We start from the raw sequence: 21,839 nt of genomic DNA, 5'->3' as shown, positions 1-21,839 counted from the left end.
GCTTTCTGTGCTGCTCTGTACTTAAATAGCACTCTTAGCAGTGTAGCACACTGAACTTTAAACCACATTTAAATAAGAAGAAATAGAACAGTTATTATTAAGCACAATCAGTATAGAAAAATTGGATATAAATAGAACTGGAGCAGTTAAAAAGTTGCTTTTAAAGGGAAACTTGTGTCTGCTAACTCTGCAAGTATTAAATGCGAGGAAAGCATTATTTTGAGACCTTTTGGAAAACTTGGCTGTGAGTATTTCCCTGCATCACTGTAAGACACACAAAAAATTCGTAGTACAGCCACAAAGTTCTGCTATTGATTTTGTAAAACTTAGAGAACAACAATAACTTGTGTGAGAAAAAAAAAAAGATAATTCTCTTTCCCTGTAAGGAACTTGTAGCAAGGCCTTTCTAATACAGGTGGGAATTAACTACCTGAATGGTTTTCTGGCATCTACAGCTAAGGACAACTTCGTAATAATTTAAAAGTCAGTTTGAAATTCACAGGGTACAAAGAGCATCCATTGGTAAATATATGTGGATTTGTGGAGGTATTTATTTGATTTGTTGATTTATTTTGTTTGATTACATTATCCAGGATCATTATAAGGGATTGCATTAGGTTTGTTGGAGCATCAAAAGGACTTGTTGATCCGTAGCCAATTTGATACCACAGCTGACTAACAGAGTGTGATTAAATATTTGAGAGACATTACTGTGTCACATCTATAGACATTTAAATTTTAAATTGAGGCAACAAAAAAACCCTGCAGTTGGTGGTGGTCTTCTCTGTATTTATTGAGCAGTTCATATGTTTTTCATGGGATTATTTAGTGTAAAATTTATCCTTAGGATTTTTGGTTGTTTTTTTTTTTCCCAGATAGGTTAATACTAAAGACTGTTTACTGTTTTGGCAGATAACCTGAGGTGTACCACTGATTTAAAATCTGCTTCTCCTTTGCTTTCGATGCAATATTAGTTTCTCAGCCTCTTTGCTTTTTGTGAAATACTTCTGAATCTTTTTCCTTCCACCTTCTACAACCAGAGTAACAATCTAGAAGTCAGTGAGAACAGTTCTGCTGTAATTCATCACTGTAATACAGTGATGTTTGTGGTGGCTCCATTGCAGAAATAATTGAAAAGATCGTGTGCTGATACAACTCCTTGTAAAGATCCTTTCATAGCTGTTCTATAGTAGTGTTAGATGTAATTTCATTAATTGTTCTAGGAAAACATAAGAAGAAGTATTTTTGTGTAGCAGATAACTATAGCACTTTTCTCCAAAAATGAGTGACAACTGTTAGACTGAATGACTTCACACAAAGAAGAGACGCACAAACATTTCTTGATAATTCTACATGCATTCCTATCAAGAGCTGAGTTTCTTTGCTATGATGTTCTTGCCAAGCAGCAGTAAGACATGGGACTTGAATAGCCAAAGCATATAGCCCCAGTATGCATTTGCACTCATGTACATTGGTGCACAGGCTAAGAAAAATGCATTTCCACAGGCCGCATAGTAAATATCTGTACTATAAGTGCGTACAGTGTGGTGAACCTCCTTCTTGCACAGGATGCTTTCAGAAGCTATCAAGAGGCATTAATCCGAAGGGAGTCAGGTCTCACATTAGGCCATGTAATGTCTAAGCCCAAGCAATTCTGCAAGTGCCGCTGTGACCAGGTAGTGTGCACGATATTTGCACTGGGCTAGGAGTCAGATGTAAGTTGCCTTTGCCCCACCATTGTCTCTGCTGCCAGGGCCATGGGCACACCCCCTAACTTCTAGGAGTTTCACCTGAGTCCAAGGTGCCCTTGCTGCTCCCCAGCACATGCTTTGAAAGCTAATCATTGGGTGTTTGCACCCTCAGTAAATTCGTAAATGTGCCCAAGTCGGCTGGGAGTGTTGATCTGCTGAAGGATAGGAAGGCTCTGCAGAGGGATCTGGACAGGCTGGATCGATGTTGTGGCCAACGGTACAAGGTTCAACAAGGCAAAGTGCCGGGTCCTGCACTTGGTTCACAGCAACCCCATGCAACACTACAGGCTTGGGGAAGAGTGGCTGGAAAGCTGCTTGGCAGAAAAGGACCTGGGGGTGCTGATTGACGGCTGCTGAACATGAGCCAGCTTGTGCCCAGGCAGCCAAGAAGGCCAACAGCATCCTGACCTGTATCAGCAATAGTGTGGCCAGCAGGGCCAGGGCAGTGATCATCCCCCTGTACTCGGCACTGGTGAGGCTGCACCTCGAATCGTGTGCTCAGTTCTGAGCCCCTCACTACAAGAGAGACACTGAGCTGCTGGAGTGGGTCCAGAGAAGGGCAACAAAGCTGGTGAAGGGTCTGGAGCACAAGTTGGTTGAGGAATGGCTGAGGGACCAGAGGTTGTTTAGTCTGGAGAAGAGAAGGCTCAGGGGAAACCTTATCGCTCTCTACAACTGCCCAAAAGGAGGTTGTAGAGAGGTGGGGGTCGATCTCTTCTCCCAGGTAACAAGTGATAAGACAAGAGGTGACGGCCTCAAGCTGCGCCAGGGTAGGTTTAGATGGGATATTAGGAAAGATCTCTTCACTGAAGGGGTGCTCAGGCATTGGAACAGGCTGCCCAGGAAAGTGATGGAATCACCACCCCTAGAAGTGTTCAAAAACTGTGTAGATGAGGCCTTTAGTGATATGGTTTAGTGGTGGTTGGCAGTCCTAGCGTAAAGGCTGGACCTGATGATCTTGAAGGTCTTTTCCAACCTAGTTGATTCTACGATTCTATTTTTTGGTTTTTGTCTTTTCATGTATTTGATGTGAGTATACAGTCAATTGTACTGCTCTCTTGTGAAGCTGGAAAACACCTAAAAGAAAAACACAAAAAGTACTTTTTATTCACTCGAGCAAATTTGGCACAAGTTGTGTGACAGCCTAAAGGCTCACTGCACAGACATGTCAGGTTGCTTCAGTCAGGAATCATTTTCAGGCCAAAACCAGGAAAAGCTCATAAAAAAAAAAGAAGATTAAAAAAGAAGCAGAAGAAAGCAGGTTATCTAAGTTTAAACTGTCAAATTCTAATAAGATTTTTCTAGAGAAACCCTTTACTTGTTTGTCTGCAAAACTAGGGCATCGGTTTGTAACCAAGAAATGGCAATTGTCATGTGCAACTATATTGGACTGTTCAAAAGTTAAAGAGCATGAATTTAACTAGGGAAATAGCACTCTCTTCATACCAGAATATATTGATATCCTTGTAGGAGCAAATACACTTTTAATACAGAATCATATAATCATTTAGGTTGGAAAAGACCCTTAAGATCATCAAGTTGAACTGTTAACCCAGCACTTCCAAATCCACCACTAAACCATATCCCTAAGCACCACATCTATATGTCTTTTAAATACCTGCGGGGACGGTGACTCCACCACTTCCCTAGGCAGCCTGTTCCATATTCCGTATGTTGAATAAGAAAGTTGCATTAGGAAAAAAAAATTGATGGTGAATCTGTTACCTTGACTATAAAAATCATAGTATTTATTAATAGGCTATTACAGTAGTTGTGAGGAGAAGCCAGACTAAAACTGGAAAAGTCAAAATATGATCAAAATGTCAAGATCTTCCTATTTAAGATTTCTTAATAAATGATTAAAATTTTATTTAAAATTTTTAATTAAAATATTTCTGTGGAAGCCGGACTAGTTATATCAGGGATCACTAATAAGCCACTAGTTAATAATGAACTTCTACATTTTATACAAACTTACTGCTTAAAAGGGCTAAGCTGGAATTCCTGGAAATGATAATTCACTCTGTGCACAGAATTGATTTTCTTTTCTCACTGATTTGGATCAGGTGGCACAGTCTTTTACATCAGCGTGTTCTTGCCAGCAACGTTCAGTACGTCATTCTGGCAGCAAGAATGCCACATGAGATATTACTTTTTTTCTGTCTTTTGAGGTGGTATCTATCACATAGAAATCTGGTTACTGGAAGAGGGACCATGTAGTGTGAAGTAATACATTGCTTATTATAGATTATACAAATTCCAGAAAGAAAGACTGCTCTCAAGTCCCACTGTGTCAGCAGAAGCTGCAGTTGTTCAGTGATTCTGAAAATCAGGCAAAAGGAGTTTCAAATTGGAAAAAGTAACTTTCCAAAAAGAGCCACTGTCCCTAGTCACCACCCACTAGGGCTCCATTTGAAGAGGTAATTTATATTAATTTCTTCCAGTTCAGCACTTTACCATTATTATTTGCCAGATGACACTGGCTATGGTTTTCTTCCATATTATTAACTTCAGTGGACTTGAATGCAAGCATTGTCATTGAGTGTCTCATTCAAAGGCTAGCTTCTTCATCTATGAAATCTCACCACAGTGAGTCAATATAATAAACCACAGATGGTAGATATTTGAAAAATTGATGGTTATGTACAGACTTGAATTTGTCAGGTTAACACTTCAGATGCCAGCTAGAAATTAAAAGTTGTCCCCTTAAAACTATTTACATGTAAATTAGGCAAGTTTACTTTTTTTTAACGCTATCAAACCTGATAAATGATCAACCCAAGTTCTCCTCCTGTAAAGAGAGAATAATATGAAGAGAGAATTTCATTTACATTATTCTTGTTCGGAGCATAGATACTAGGAGCTATACTCACATATTCATAAGAGATCCAGCATGTCTTGGGAAAAGGGAAAATAATTCAAGATTTAAAATCCTTTTGCTCATTAAAAAGAACATTTATTCTCAACATCAGAGAGAAATAAATTTACTGTTTGAAAAGTTGAAATAATTTCTGTCTTTGTTTTTTTAAACTGATGAAACAACAGATCATTTTGTTCTCCTGTATAAATATCTTGTAAAAACGTACAGAAAAATGTTTTTATTATGACTGTAATAAATCAGTTTACTGTTATCAAAAGAATGATTATTACTGAGTAACTTCAATCCTTTTTGTATTCTTGGCATGTGGGAAAGACCTGTATTGAAGCATAAACAGATCATGCCTTGGAGGAAAGTGTACTCATTGCCTAATTGAATAGATCATTCATTTTATCATTTATTTGAATATAGAGCTCATTTTATAGGAAAAAAAAACCCTACCTAACCCATCCTCTAGAGTGTATGTTCATTATTTTAAAATTCAGACCTTCCATTGCTTAAGTGCTTGTACATAGAAGCACAGACACATCTAAATTTACTCTCTTGTGTAGGCCAATTGAATTAACTTAGCTGCACATTTGAATAATATAAAAATGCACATAATGATCAGTAGAACCAAGAACCATACTTGTAATTTCTTTTAGAAAACACATGTAATGTTCACTTAAGAAAGCAGTTTATAACTTTCTCTATAAAAATGGAAAATCAGACAAATAAGAGGATCAAAAAAAGTTGCAAAATGTTAACGTTTTTGCTTTGAAAAAGTATAATTTATATATCAAGACTAAGAGGGCAGTTTCTATATGTATGTTTGGAATTACTTAATTACGAAGTGAAGATGCTTCCCTCGTGCTGAATGAATGCTGTGCAAGTCATTCACTTAAAAATATGTAAAACAATCCTTGATGTTTTATTATTTATCCTTAAGTCAGTTCATTTATCCTTAAATCAGTTCCTTCGGAGTAGATTTACAGATGAATATTGATGGCACATTACTGAATCATTTCATAAAAAAATTAACACTTTTTTCCCCCCTCTTTTCAGTTCAACGGAAGAGCAGTTTCACTGGCAAACACAAGGTAATATACTTATCTACATATATGTGCTACATATATCCTCTCCCAGAATGATCATATTTCCTGAAGAAGATAGAGGGGAAAACAACATTTTTTTATGCAATTTGTTGGGATTTTTTTCATTGCTAGTGGGTGAAAACCCTACTTAAAAACTGGTGGAGTTTGGCAAAAGGTGTTAGGGTTGACAAAAAGAACACCGAGTTCTCTTTGAGAACACTCTCAAAACGTAGAGTTCTGTGAGGGGCATTGCTAAACATGTCTCTAACTTTTTTTAAGATCTGACATGAACCTTCTCATTTTGCTTTTCATTAATCCAAGGCCAGGCTTTCAAAGGATGGCATAGTTTTCAGTATGGCCAGCCTCTTCTGAATATGAGATCTTGGTGTGTTAGCCTTTCCTTCATCAGCTGCGAAGGCTTAGTCACATGTAACTGGTTTTACCTTATGTCTTGTAACTGGTTTTACCTTTTGCCTTCCTTTTATACATTTTTATGTTGTAATTTTATTACAGATGGTCAGAAGGATATAGAAGATGAGCTCACCACTGGTCTGGAGCTGGTGGACTCCTGTATTAGATCACTGCAGGAATCAGGGATACTTGATCCACAGGACTATTCAGCCAGTGAAAGTAAGTTGCTAGAAATGTGTTTTCCACATTTTCCAGACATATTTGTAACATTTCATGCTTCAAAACTGAATGCATATCTTCTAGTCTTTTTCTTGATTATTTCTGATACTGGCTAAAGACAATGTAGTTGTGAGCATGCAAATTGCCTCCTTGCCTTTACAAGTTCATTTTTGGTTTTGTTTACAGTGAAGAGACTCTCACTGCTAGTTTTTGGGGGAAAAAAACAACAAACTAAACATAGAATCATAGAATCGTAAGGGTTGGAAAGGACCTTAAGACCATCTAGTTCCAACCCCCCTGCCATGGGCAGGGTCACCTTGCCCTAAACCACGTGGTCCAAGGCTCTGTCCAACCTGGCCTTGAACACCGCCAGGGATGGAGCATCCACAACCTCCCTGGGCAACCCATTCCAGTGCTTCACCACCCTCACTGTAAAGAGCTTCCTCCTTATATCTAATCTAAACGTCCCCTGTTTAAGTTTGAACCCATTACCCCTTGTCCTACCACTACAGTCCCTAAGGAAGAGTCCCTCCCCAGCATCCTTGTAGACCCCCTTCAGATACTGGAAGGCTGCTATGAGGTCTCCACGCAGCCTTCTCTTCTCCAGGCTGAACAGCCCCAACTCTCTCAGCCTGTCTTCATACGGGAGGTGCTCCAGCCCTCTTATCATCCTCGTGGCCCTTCTCTGGACATGCGGAATATATTTTAAGGAAAATAATTTGTAATTGCAGTGTTGCTGTGCTATACTATAAGATAATGTCACAAGACTTCCTCATCTCCGCTACAAAAGTTTCAAACAGCACTTTTTCAGTATGGAAAAGTAATAAAATGAAACATAGTGCAGGACTGTGAATAATTCTGGTGTCTCTTTATAAGCACTTTGGCCAGATAGCTGGTACTTCTTACCAATAGATTTTCAAGTGGATACACAGACAAAAATAGTTAGGTGAGTTTTTAAAGATGCTGCAGAGAATGGCAGCTGTAGCAAAGGAAGCTGAAGTCATTTTTTCTCAAAGGTTGGCTCACTGGTCATTTAGCAGTCATTCTGTTTGCAGAATTGTGGAGGGAGTGGATAGATCCTTTGCTAGGACCAGCCACTGGGGAATTGTGCCAAGGCTAAACAACAGCAAAAGTGAACGAGGGACATGCCATTCAATGTATTTGTAGCACAGATTGTCCTACAAACATGAGTCACACTGAGACAAAGTTTTCCAAACAGGTTAACAGGTCTGTTATCAGATGTAGCACTAGATACTGAAAAAGAAGGTTATTTCCCTATTTCCTTTTCTTTTCCTCAGTCTCCCTGTCTGATACCCTGTTCCCATCTGCCACAATATATGCTCACTTTCACTTCACTCCTACTACAGCTCCTGACACTACTTTGGCTTTTCAATTTTCTCTAGTACTCCTCTACATCTCATTTCATCTGGAGCACTTCTGACTTCTCTAAGCAATGAGTAGAACACACCTACGAAATGAAATAAAAAAATCTCATACTCAACAGTTCAGCTTGGCACTTAAAATTTAATTGTGTCCTTCCTTCGTGTCCTAAAGTTCTCATGTAACGCTTGTGAAATCATTCAAGGTATCTTCCACTAATACTTAGGTGTTCCTAGTTAGTTCACAGGTGTGCTGAGAACAAAGAGCTGTAACCAGACACTGGAAGCACAGTCTCAAATAGATGAAGCGTGGTATAAAAGGAAGTTTAAAACTCACTCGGAGGTGTCTTACACGCCACATTTCTGTTTCATGGAGACTTTCTGTCTTAAGTCCTTTAATCTCCAAATAGGAAATAAGATCTATATAAATGTCTCACTTTACAGGTATTCTAAAAATCATTATTTGTATTTGTGATGTATTTGAAGTAAACATTGTCATAGACTAACACAGCAGGGTGGGTTTTTGTTTGGTTGGTTTTTTTCCCTTTGTATTGGACATTTCCAGTGAAGGCCTGAGGTCATGTGGTTAAAAATGAGGCAGCTACCAACACTGAATAGTTTTGCATTGTATGCACCTTAAGACAAGGAAGGAGGGCAAGAGCAATGGTTCAGAAAGAGCCGCCTTCATCTGGGATTTCCTATCTTCTGAGCTCCTAATTTTACAGTTTGTAGTTATGTTTACTTCTGCAGTTTGACTGCATAGCTGTATTTAAAGTAACAAGGCTGACTGAGGAGAGCATTCCAGCCTTCCACGGCAGCTCTAGTCTAGTTAAGGGCAGATTTTTTTAAATCATCATATGAAAGCCTGCTTCGGATGTGACCACAGCTTCTTTTCTGAATGAGTTAATCTATTAGTAGTACTGCCTTTGTAGAGGATTAGTGCGTCTGTAGTCAGGATCTTTACAATTTGGTTTCATGCGCTCTGATTTTCTCAGAATTAGTTTTAAAAAGTCATCACATAGCAGGCAGTTGTTATGATACTCTAAATCCCAAACATCATTTCACATGTGCTGTTCCTTTAGTAGCAAATAAAAGCCATGAAAAAAAGGCTAATGGGACAAGTCACATGCAAGGGGCTTACACAGGAGGGGTTCTGTATTGCTAATAGAGACGCTCACTAATTATCTTTACTGAGTATGAATCAGCAACTAGAAAAACCCAAACATATATATAGCTTTTATTGGGTGGAATGCAAGCAGAGCAATCACTGTTTTTAAAGTAATTATTATCAAGGATGGGTGGATTTATAACTGCTGCATGCTCTCATACAAGTTTTCTGTGGTTGCGCTGACCCTGCGACAAGGTTATACGCGTCTGAGGGGAACTCCTGCACTGTTCCCATCTCTTTCTTCTGTCCTAACCAGGTATTTCGAGTTACAAACAAACAGAAAGTAAGGAAACTTCCAGAATTACACAAGAAGCTGCAGCTAAGACCTCAGCCTGCATCCCTGTGGTCCAGTTCCCTGTATTGCAGTGATTTCTCTTTATCTTTACATACCTATAGATCTGTCACCACTGTGTCATGCCAGTTTACATGGAACGTGATCTGACATGGAGTCAGAGGGGAGTACAGCCTGTCGTTAAGTGTTTGTGGGGATGTCACCAGCAGAATGATGGTGGTCCATGCATACCCTCAGTCCCTGCTGCTAGTGGCAGTAGCCATTAGCTGCAGTGTGTCCTAGGGACTAGGCTGGTCCCTCAGTGTCACTGTGAGGGCACTCGATCGATCCTCCTCTCTACTGTACGTCTCTCTAATGTGCAGCATAGCAACCTGGAGTTGACTGCAGAGCTGGCTGCTTCTGTCTGAAACTCTTTCTTCCCTCCACCATCATCTCTTTCCAATGGAACCCAAAAATACTGCTTTTGCACAAATGAAGATAAATAACTGTCACTTTAATTAGGATCAGGGGAAAGACCAGACATGTGAGTATCAAGCTAATTGTATATAAGACACCAGAGATGAGTCACAGGAGAGGATCAGGAATGCATAGTAAGTGTAGGGCCTGAAATTACTAGGGAAGAAAACATACAGAGGAGTGAAATTTAGTTCAGGACAGAGATAATACTAGAGATGTTTCAAACAGACATAAGACACGGGAGTACTGAATAGTGACTGTAGCACAGGAAATGTATTCTCAGAATTGGTTAATTTACCAGGGAAAGACATGGGAAAAAAAACATTTTGCAAGGGCTGAGTATGTATTGTGGAAACATGGGGGATGAAGAAAACAAGACAATTTTTTCCTCCCCTTCCCATCACTGCACCACTGTCTCAAAATCACGCAACTACTTCAGATTCATTCCTTTCACTACCTAGTCAGTACACCTCCTTTTGTTTTATCCACCCCCCCCCCATGTAAGAACAATTGAAAAGGTAGAAAGTTTTATGGAAAGGAGGAGAGTAAACAAAGATACACAACTGTCTGAGTGAACAAGGGTGATTGCTGAGGATGTTTGTCATTAAGGCTTGATAAGGTCACAGTCTGGCCTGCAGATAATTGAGAAAGGTCTGATGAGCTGCCTGAGGCCCCCTGATGTCCATCCTCTGTGACACAGAGAAACTGGAGGCCTCTGAGCAATCATTAAGGACCAATCTACCTTTTCCTGCCAATGTTTTAAATTTGCATTTTACAGATGTGTAGTGCAAGGGTGAGATAAATGTGGAACAGTAACAATGTGGTCCTGTATTTATTTCCCTCCTACTAGTTCCCCTGCACCCCTATCCCTGTCAGTCATTAGCATGCAACATCAGAGGACTGCCATGGTATTAGATCAAAACTGTTTCTGAGGTAATTAGCTGAAGCTCGTGGAATCCTTACAGACTACATTGAATCCTTACAGGCTACAGTAGTGGAAACAGGCAACAGTTACTCCCTCTGTCATGGCATTAGCAAATGAGGGTTAGATGGATTGCTGAGATTACTGAGCAAATCCATTGGCACTTTCTTCCTAACTTAAACCACAGGCTCAAATCCAAGAAGTCTCTAATTTTAATTTAAGGTATCTATACTTAAATCTTTTATGCTATTTCCTTTGCTTTAGTCTCCGCAAAATAGGCATAAGACTGGTCTTAAAAGGATTATGGGACAGATTTATGGAGCTTTTGGTGTTTAAGTTTCTAACTGAAATGGAATCGTTCCCTATTTTTAACTTGCTTGATCAGTTCATGTAGCAACCCTCCTTCTTTGCTCTCTAAATCGATACCAAAGACTGCAGCCACAGAGTTCTTGTTGACATGGATCAGAAACCTCTTGGATCAGTCTTCCAATTGTCTGATATATTTAAAATTCTACATTTCACATTTCAATTTTAAAATAAGAGGTTTATATTGGAATTGCAGTTTTTTCCACCTGATACTGCCAATACTCCAGACAATTTTTCCCCCAAAAATTTATGGATGTATTTGTTTTTCTATCTGTGAGCCTGTTGTCCTGGTGCTCAGGATTAATTACAGAATTCTGCACACTGGTAAGGGAATAAGTACAATGTAGATTAGATAACACTGTATTCTTGGACGATGCTATTTCAGAGTGCACTTCACTGAGGCTACATGTTGACAGAAATGTAGACAGTTAAGGATGTCTCCGTTCTTCTGTGAAGAAAATGCATGTCTCACCACTGAGCACTCAATCTCACAATATATTAACTCTTTTAGCCACTTGAAACTGTTTGCCCAAAATGCAGCACAAATGTGTAGTAGTACCATTTAGATGTCGGTTTTTTACCTCTGAAGAATAACTTATGCTACAAGAACAGATTATTTTCATAATAAATAAATAATAAATAATAAAAAGTCTAAGCTCTTATTTTTTTCTCTTAATTCAGTCTTGTTTCAGCAATTTTTTACTATAACAGAAATCCTCCTTACTCAATGTGAAAGCAGATGTCCCAGTTTGAAAGAGCACTCCTTGTTCAACCTTTATGATTTTCAGCCTTTATCAGCTGCTTTATTCATAGATACTGAAAATGGATTTAAACAAAAAGGCACTATTTACACAATGAATGTGTAAAAGGATGTGTGTTTGTGTGTTTTCCATCCCATAGCTCTTGCTTTGTGAAATTGCCACCTGTCAGATGGCTGACACGCTCAATGAGATGAAATTTGGCATCAGTGGACCTCACAATTTGTTGATAGATGAAGTTATTTCCATTTCATTATCTGCTTTGAGAGCCAGGGCAATCCAGCTGAGTCATTCTTTGTGCACACAAAGGAGGTGTTCTCATGGGATCTCCTGGTAAACATACACACCAATAAAATCATGTGCTCTCTGAGTACATTGCAGACCTGAAAAATACCTACCAAGTGTGTGTACCCTTGTGTCATTTTAGAATTTGAGTCTCTGGAGCAGGAGTGGCAGAAGTGAGTGACACAGGTCACACCACCTTTCTTTCTGCTGCATTAATGCAAACCTGGTAGTTTTCTGACTTGGCAGTTCTTAACTCCAGATAAATCGATCGGAGCATGGGGTCTGAGGAGATTTTGATTTATTGATAAAACTTCCATCACTATTGTAATATATTCAGGGTAAATATTTATGGCTGGGCATTTTGGATGCCTCTCATTATTCCATCCATCTCCTCTAATACAAGCCTTTTCAATATCTTGGCTTCAAAACTTTGGGGTCTCAAAGTCATCTTTGCCCAATTTGTAATGGGGTGAATCTGAAAGGTGGACACCTTTTGATGGGTGGTCTCACAGTTATTTGTTGTATATTCTCACAGAGAAGGATATACAGCAACTGTCTCAACTGTGGGTCAAATTCAGTCTTTCAAAGTAGTTGTTAAATACTCAGATTTCTGAGCAATGTAACAAGATGTTGTTTGCTTTATCCACTTCCCCTTTCTGGCCCTAGTCACTCTACATGTGAGCATGAAATAATTATCATGGCATTTAACATTGTAATAGCCACTGGCTGGTAGCAAACACCGAGACCTACTTCCAGGGGCAGTCCTCCGCAGGAGATTAATGTCTTTACAAAATAGCTGACCGTTAAAAGTTTCTGTAGATCGCTAAACCCCACTGAGACATTAAGATTTGATAATATGAAACAGGCTCTAGCGCTGATCTGAAAGCCAGCTCTTACATCTTAGCATCAGTGTTCACAGCCAGTGCTGCCTCAGGAAATGCTCCATCAGCTTTGAGCATCATGGGCTTGGACTTTATTGTTTTCATCCTCTGTCAGAGGCAGAGTTCAAAGGTATTGGGAATAGCATCAGATGAAAAGATGTAGCTCAAACACTGTCATTCAGGGCTCCATCACCTCTGCTCTTATTAGTGTTACCAGGATGGTAAGGGCCACGTAAAGCAGGCACATCTCTCTGGCTGACATATCACATCCTATTAAATTCATGTCAGTGTTCTTACTTCAAGAGCATGAGCGAAATTCTCCTTTTCAGTCTTTTCCCTTATGCAGGCAGGAGACCACTGCAAAAGAGTCAAACTTCGGAGCGAAGCCACAGTGTGGGCTCTCACCACGAGGATCCCTGGCAGGCTTTCCTATCTGCTTCACCAGCCATGGTCTCCTGTGAGTTTCTGACAGTGGAGTATTAGGGACTGTGAGTCAGGTCCAGCTGATCTCATTCTGGTTTGGTTCGCTGCCTGTCTTCTAGTTCCTGTGTGGTTGCTTACAAGCAGGAGGCCTGGTGAAGGCTGAAGGAACCATCACTGTACAGGGAAGCAGCCCCTGCTTTCCCTAGTTCTTCGGGGTGACACAGGGATTCAATTGCCTCAATTCTTCTGTAGCCCTTCTGTAGATTAGTAGGGTGACTGTGGGGTTTATAGACTTTTTAGGGAGACAGCGCTAGAAGCCACTGGCAGAAGTACTGTTCAAAATGTGATAGTCCAGTACATGCCCTTACTGTTGGACCCAAACTGCTGCAGGCTGCCTCTTGCAATTTCTTCTCCTCAGGAAGGAATCTCCAGCCAGACTCTCACACCATCTTAGTATCTCTCCCTAGCCCTCTCATTTCCTGTGCTCTCTCACCTTTTCTTGCTGTCCCATCTTTCCCTAAACTACCCATTGCTGCTTACCATATCCTTATGTCTGTTTCTTCCCTTTTTGTTTTAGTTCCATCTTTGTCTTTTCCAGTTCCTTTGCCTTTTGTGTTCTCACACGTTGTGAAATAAAGCCTCAGTGTCTTGACCCAAACACATGAAGATCCATCCTCAGAGGCTGTGGGGGGGGAGGGGGAACACCAAAAAAAAAAAGGAAAAAACAAAAGCAAAAAAACCCAACAACAAGATCAAAACACATTTTCTGTGTAAATGTGACCTTGCTATCCTCACGTTTTACATGCTTACCTAACTTCAAGTGAATCCACATTGCTCATTGGCGTGTCATGTTGGGAGTCCAGAGATAGCTATGGCAACACTGCAACTAAGTAATTTCTAATTTCCCTCCATTTCCATACAGCAGCCTATAGGCTTATTTTTTATTTCGATGTGCTGTCACCTGCAACATGTTTCTTGGAGTTTCCTTATTTCTGGTTATGTCTACATGAGGAAATGTAGTTTTATATAAGAGCAAGTAGTGACAGGACAAGGGGAATGGCTTTAAACTGAAAGCAGGTAGATTTAGATTAGGTACAAAGAAGAAATTCTTCACTCTATGAGGCCAATGAGGCCCTGGCACAGGTTGCCCAGAGAAGCTGTGGATGCTCCATCCCTGACAGTGTTCAAGGCCAGGCTGGATGGGGCGTTGACCGCTGGTCTAGTGGAAGGTGTCCCTGCCCATGGCAAGGGGGTTGGAACTAAATGATCTTTAAGGTCCCTTCCAACACAAACCATTCTATGATTCTATGGTATGTAAACTCCATGCTGATATAATTATATTATTTAATATCTCTCAGCTTGCTTGTCCTGAAATGAATCCAATTGTGGTACCTGGTTTCATTTTATGCTGTGCAACTGACTTAAAATCCTTGCCTGAAGAAAACAACCCTTCATGATCTAGTTTTATTACTGTTGTACAAAATGTGTACAGAAAGTATGCCAAATTAACACAGTAACAGCAGGTAAAACATATATGGAGGAGAGAAATGAAAAGGTGAGAGTCAAGACCAGGAAAGCAGGAACAGTTAGCAGCAACATCAAAGATGGAAAGGAGGTAGTGATCAGCATGTAATGCTTAGCCTTTGGCAAACACAAATCCTGCACAGGCAACCAACCAGGTGTTCCCTTATCCACCGCAGGAAGCAGTTACTGAAACTCATTAGAAAATGACAGTGACTTACAGTAGCATTTGTAGGAGCAGAACAAAGAAAGACTTTTGGCATCTAAACCTACCATGCAAAAGAACATCAGTAAATATTGTGTCTGTAGTATGGGCCAGGAAACAAATTCACCCACATCCTCAGGCAGTCTGATAAACCACTCACCCTACTTGTGCCTTAGTGGCATGCCAGCGCTCGCGCGCTCAGCACAGTCAGAAGTGCCAAGAGCTGCATCGTTCTGGGATCTGCTGATGCCAGCTTGTGAGCATAAGCAGTGTGTAGTTGCAGCCTTGAAAAAGAGGTAGTTGGCTTGTTAGCCTGTGTAAGATGATGTATATGGGACAGAAAATTTTGGCAGGTATGGGTTTGGCATTGATTTCTTTTGTGGTGCATGCAGTTTACATAGCTCTCAATAAAGTAGGATTTTTGTGACTTCTATGATAATGCACAGTAGGGAGTTACCCCCATTTTTTTATTTTTTTTTCCCCATTCTGGCCTTATAAATGGAGAAATGCATTTTCTGAGTTCACCATGAGAGCAGAGAGTAGTGCACATTCGCGGGCACAGAAAGAGAAAGCAAAATGTTGTACTTTCTGGTTTATGGCAGGGGAGGTTTTGGCAGATGAAAAAGACTGTCATAAAATTTCGACCTTTTTGACTTACTTTTTAATTGACTCCTGAGGGAGTGCTAAACACATTCTGAACTGGCTCGCCTCAGAGACCAAATAGACATTTTCCTTTGTGGACAGAAAAGATGTAAGCCTGTCAAAGGTCAGGAAAAAATGGAGTTCTACTTTGCACAAGAAGAGGAAAGCTGTTTTGTGCTAGTAGTTAAGTTCATAGAACAACATATTAGCATAATAGATCTACTGATTCCTTTTGTATTAGATCCATATATCTCTGAATAGTTTTACATGCTTCACATAAAACTAGCTTCAGAAGCGGATGGGTGCTTTTTTAATTACAATTATTATTTTTCAAGAATTTAATTTCAGTCTGTCAGAAGAGATCTGTCTGGTTTTTTGATTTCTGATAATGCATTCAGCTTCCATGTGAGTCATGTTTGTGTGATGTCTATAGCCATCTGATTTTATTTCCTAGAAATAACAAGGGAACATATTAGTTTAATCCTATCAATAGCAGTTTTTAGGCTGTGCTAGGCACAGAGGGTGACTAGGAACACTTGACATTCACAGTTGGTGTTCAAAGATATAAAATACTTCCAAAAAAATAGGATTTATTAATGTAAAATATGTTCTTAATTTACTTTGCTTTTTTTTCTGTAGAAAAGCATACACTCCATTTTAAATGTAGTTATTCTGTGGAAAATGGGAGGTTGATAATGAAAACACAAATCAAAATATAACAATTATTTATGCCAAAATTCAGTGCTTCCTGAATGGAAACATGGCAGTTTCTTCTGAGTTGGAGCTTGCTGTCTGTGTCATTGAAGCAGTGCCTCCTCCTGCATGCACTTTCTTCTTGTGGTCACATTCAGAAATGTATTTAATCCCGTCCTGAAGCCCAGTTCAGGTACTGTTCTCTTGTGGTTCCACAGTCTGGTCTTTTAGTAGGTAGCAAACTTCTGCTACAGTGAAGTATTGTGTGACTTCTGTCACTCCAGCTATTACATGCCACCTGCCGAGTTCACAGAAGTAACATTGTCACCATCAGCAAAGCATGCCATTTGTGGAAATAAGTGATTTATGTTCTTCATATAATTCACTTTGCATCTACCTTAGGCCACTGATGAGGGTTTTTTGGCAGGAGCTTCTCATGGAGGTGTAACAAGTGCCAACAAAAATTCTACTGCCAAAAGAGCTCCAAATCATCCTTAGATATCCCTAGATGAAAGGCCAGAGGATATTCTTTTTCTTCTTTGTATCCTCCCTAGTGCAGAAATGTAATTTAGTTACGATCCTACTGCCCATCTTGTTCCTTTGTTATTTCTCTCTATTGCTTCTACAAAGCACATCATCCTAATGGCCAATGATAAATTATCTCTTTCAGAGACTATCTGATTTTGATATCTGCAGAGTTTAGCAAGCAATTTCATAGAGTAAGATTAATGTTCTACAAAATAAGTTGTTTAATCTTGGGGTCATTTAAAAAATTGCAGTAGTAGGTTATCCTTGGTTTTAATCTAAATTTGGGATAGCTTTTTCTGTTAAAAAAAGAAAATAATAAAAAAGGGAAGGCAACTTCTGTGTTCTGAGCATAAATATGTATCAACCTATTCTTGCTCAATGCATGTGTTTAGGTCTTGTTCTCTGGCATCTTCAGTAATTTCATTAGTAAAGGAACTCCCAATTTTTTCCTACTGTCAGACATTACCAAGTGTTGTTATGAGAGAAGATCTGTCTGTATTACATTTCATACAAACATCTGGAGTAATGCTGTGTGTTGCATAGCATTACTCTATGCACTGAAGTGAGTAAGTAACGCTGAAGTTACCCTATTATGTCAGGATTGCTTAGGCTTTGCTATGTTCCATAAGTCTGCCAGTATTTCTTATTTGCAACACATTTCCTAATTTCCAGAAGACTTTTATGTACAATCACTGAAATTTCCATTATCTTTATAATATACTGCCTACAAATTTTTGCCATAAAAGTTATCTATTCCGAAAGAAATTCTTTCCTGTTAAATATTTCCTTATTAAGCTCAGCTACTGAAGAACTACCTATTTCTCTCTGGTTTTCTTCCCGTCCCTCACAGGTGCACAGTTAGTGAATTTTAACCACCCAGCAGTATTTTGCGAGTGCCGAAGTTTTGAAACACGATTTTACCAAACACTGAGAGATTGCATTTGCCATTCTGTAGTCCTAGTTTAATTGCACAGGGATTCCTCTTATTTGGAGGCACTTCATTTGCATTATGCAGTAGTTGGAAACCTGTCCTCTCTGAATTAGGCACTGGAGCTATCCCCCCTGCCCTGACTCTGGGATTTCAATATGACCATCAAAAATCCCAAACACTTTCAGTAATCAAAAAAGAAGCATTTACTCTCAGGGTGGGATGCAGGCCTTAAGTTTTTGTATGTGCTTCAGGTCTTGTGTTTTTCCTCTACATCTTGTGGACATTTGTGGTGCTTTGCTATGCCTTAGACTACTGATTTATTATTATTTCAAAACCCAGCCAACACCTCCATTTTCCTCTTACAATAATGGCAGAATTTGTATCTTGTGTAAAAAGCATAAGATAATCAGCATCTAATGAAACTTTTTCCTATTCCCTGATCACTTACTGTTGAAATACAGTGTTCTTCATCTTTCTTTCCAGTAGTAATTAGGTCGGAGAGTTAGGAGGGATATCCTTGTATTGTTTCCTTATATAATGGTATCAGCCTAGTTTTTGCATTATTTCTCCAGATATATATAATTTATAGAATTCTCGAATGAAAATGAACTTTTTCTACGTTTCTGAATACATTCCACCAAATCCTATTTTCCAGTATCTAAGAATAGGTTCTGTAGCAACACTAAAGCCCTTTTCTGTACTTGTAGGTAGAACATAGCCCTCTTAATGATGGTAGAGCATGGTATTGCATATAAATCACTTTTCTTTTTTTGTAAAACAAGTTTGTTTTCAGTGTACTCATTTAAGAATTGCTGCCTCTCATCTAAAGAGATGTGTTTGTTTCCTAACAAGAGAGCTGCTTGTGATTTAGCATATAAAGTATTATCATTTATTTCTTCATTTTAGGTATGCACATGCCTCCACACACTTTTCCCAGCTTTATTTACTACTAGGGTATAGAATACCTTTGTTATGTTGTAGGCTTGGCATATTTTTCTTGTTATACAAAGGTACTGATATATTTAATATATGCTAGAAGGTAGATCTTGAAATATTTTCCTAGTACTAGTCCTAGATTTGAAGGGAGAATAGGAGCAATGCTTATTACCATTGTTACATTATAGCTACTTGTTATATTCTGTTTGGTATCATAGAATCATAGAAAGGTTTGTGTTGGAAGAGACCTTAAAGCTCATCCAGTTCCACCCCCCTGCCACGGGCAGGGACACCTTCCACTAGACCAGGTTGCTCAAAGCCCCGTCCAACCTGGCCTTGAACACTGCCAGGGATCGGGCAGCCACAGCTTCTCCAGGCAACCTGTGCCAGTGCCTCACCACCTTCATAGAGTGAAGAATTTCTTCTTTGTATCTAATCTAACTCTACCTGCTTTCAGCTTAAAGCCATTACCACTTGTCCTATCTGACTCACAGTTGGCTTGAAAGTCCTTCTTTTCCTGTAGAATCCATTTGACCAGTTGTAGCTGCCAAGATTTGTTTTCATCTGCAGATCTTAAGTTTTTGCCTTGGTTTAATATTCCCTTTTTCTTCCTGTAAATAAGAAATCTTCTTTTTATGATATCCACAAAGGTCTCTCATCTAGTTCCCAGAGTTTTCACCCACAATAGCCCCCTGCCTCCGATGCTTCCAGCTGCACTTTTTGCACTTTCTCAGAGACTAGAAAATAGGGAGGAGGGGAGAGACCTCTGTGCTTAAGTGGGAAGGTAGCTGCTCCTTGCCACCCTCTGAGGCACTTGCAGGGCTTTCTTTCCCCTCACTCAACTCCTCTACTTTTCAAAACCATCCTAAGTCATCTCATCAAGAGGGAGTTTCTTCAAGGAATGTTTCTGATGACCTCAAAAATAAGCCATAGAGCAACGAAGGGACTTAAACCAAACAGACAAACAAATCTTCCTTACCCTTCCGATTTCGAGGGAAAGTTTACTCCTGGTCCAAGCCAGATATGCAAGTTAATTCCGTGAGCAGGACTTGGAAAACAGGATATACCAGTGAGATGCCAAAGAATTTGCTATCACTAGGAACAGGTCCATCTTTATCATCCCCTCTTCTGTACTGTCAAATACTTGGAAGGACACCAAGAGCTGTCCCTGGTTTTATTGTTCTTATTTATTTCAGTCTAGTTCCAGGATTCCCCCAGCATCCCAAATATGGTTGAAAGCTCAGAAACTGAGTGACCACTTTACAGATACCTGACCTGATCTTTTATTTTATTACATCTTTTTAAATCATCCATTCCTTTGCAAAACTGGGCAATAAATACAACCCTGCTTTAGGGCCAGCTAGCAACTACTTACCATGAGTACACACACTTAAATGAGCTAGCAAAAATAGTAGATTGTGGAGTAGGAATCAATATTTCACATTGAAACTAAATGACCTAAGACGCAGAAGAAACAGTAAGTGATGACTTTTTGGTATTTGAACTCTTAATTAGGCATATACTAACAGTTAGGAGATGGTTCCTCTTGCTGGGATGTGAGGCACCTCAACCTATTAACTGTATAAATGAATGTTTAAAGGACATTGTAGGAGTTTTGCTGGTGTTTTCTTTCAGTTGTTACCCCAAATGAGCAAAGCAGGTTGAAGATGTGTGAAGTGATTAATTACACTAATTAAAAAGACTTTATTTACACTTACTCTATAATTTATCATTACTACTTCTGTCAGTTGATCGAAGGTGAGTGAAGTGTTGTTTATAATTGGTATGGGAGCTAATTAAGTGTTCGTTCGAGCACGTTTTGGTCTATTTCCTTTGTCAATTAGAACTGGCATCCCAATAAATGACTGACCAAATGGAAATGTATAACACAATAGTAGTGCTACACTTTACTACTTACTTGGAGAAGGAAATGTGTCCCAGTAAGCCAACTGACTTTAAATCTTAATGAGAGAAAGAAATCTTTCTCCTTTCACTTGCATGATATTTTTGTTGGGAGCTTCACAGGAAAAACTAAGTAACAAGCATGCAGTTATCTCATGGGGGCTGACCAGGTGTACATATCTGTAGTTTGCAGTGTAGTTATTTTAGCCAATTCAGAAGTAATTATTGCATAGATTTAGAATACTGAATTAATCATGCCCTTATCTTGTAATAATATAGTACTGTATGTAACTTTCATTATACGGTAATTATTTTATAATTGAACAACAAGCAGATAGTGTATTATTGAATACTTGTTCCACGATAAGTTCTGCTCTGTAATGTAATGTGTTAGTCCCGTTTCATAATTCAGCCTTTTTTGTTTGTTTTGAAGATTGACCATACTATTGCTATAGTATCATCTTGAATTGTTACATGCTGTGAGGCTACAACTTGTGAAGTATTCCCTGAGATACCGTAGTCTGAGGATTAGTAAACGGGAGTTACTTTTCAGATATTTGGCTGGCAGACACTAGGGATAGGCTGTCATCGATACCTCCGCAGGGAGCAATTTCTTTGGTTTCTTTTTGCAAGATCCTCCTTTACAAGAATCCCACATACATCTGCTGTTTAGCTTTGTGACCCAGCAATGGTGCTACAGTATATGATAGAAAAAATATAAAGTTCCCTGAGTTTGTAATGGAGTTAATCCACAGATTCTTACTACCTTAACTGGTTGTCCTGTAGGTAAAAATATCACAAATACTGATGGTACTTAAATCTTAACAGACTTCAGATACTGTGTGTGTTTCTAAATCCTCACTCATGATCTAGTAATATTACAAATAGCAAAACTTAATAGGATGTGCTTCTTTGTCCCCCATCTCTAATCAGTGTAAGAAGGGTACCTGACAGTTACTCGGCACTTAGAAAACTGCTTAACTTCTGACACTGGTAAGCTCCTTAGAGCCCAAGTTCCTACTGGATTTCTTACATGGAATACTCTTCTGCTTATGACCACTATGGGATACAATTCTGCTACTTGCATGGTCACTAGACAAGGCTCTACCCTCCGGAGGAAGGGAAGAAAACGTATGATGACTTGCCAGCTCTGATTCCCAAACAAGTTCCTTGGCTTTTCAACTACTGTTGGTGCTGATGCCCATTTCTGTAATCTCTC

The 21,839-nt window shown here is 39.3% G+C and overlaps 1 protein-coding gene across 7 annotated transcripts in view; it reads left to right on the top strand.

Moving 5' to 3' along the window:
* CTNND2 (catenin delta 2) overlaps positions 1-21,839 on the top strand; it is a 530,492-nt gene that overhangs the window by 212,894 nt on the left and 295,759 nt on the right. For all 7 annotated transcript variants that reach the window (XM_030485322.1, XM_030485314.1, XM_030485286.1 and 4 more), the window contains exons 3-4: positions 5,674-5,708; positions 6,216-6,332. In XM_030485322.1, the coding sequence (XP_030341182.1) occupies positions 5,674-5,708; positions 6,216-6,332 (152 nt within the window). The remainder of the gene's footprint in view (positions 1-5,673; positions 5,709-6,215; positions 6,333-21,839) is intronic.

The sequence above is a fragment of the Strigops habroptila genome, chromosome 1, assembly GCF_004027225.2.
Source record: "Strigops habroptila isolate Jane chromosome 1, bStrHab1.2.pri, whole genome shotgun sequence".
Taxonomy (NCBI): domain Eukaryota; kingdom Metazoa; phylum Chordata; class Aves; order Psittaciformes; family Psittacidae; genus Strigops; species Strigops habroptila.
Note: the sequence above shows the minus strand (reverse complement) of the source record. Positions and strands in the feature narration are given on the sequence as shown.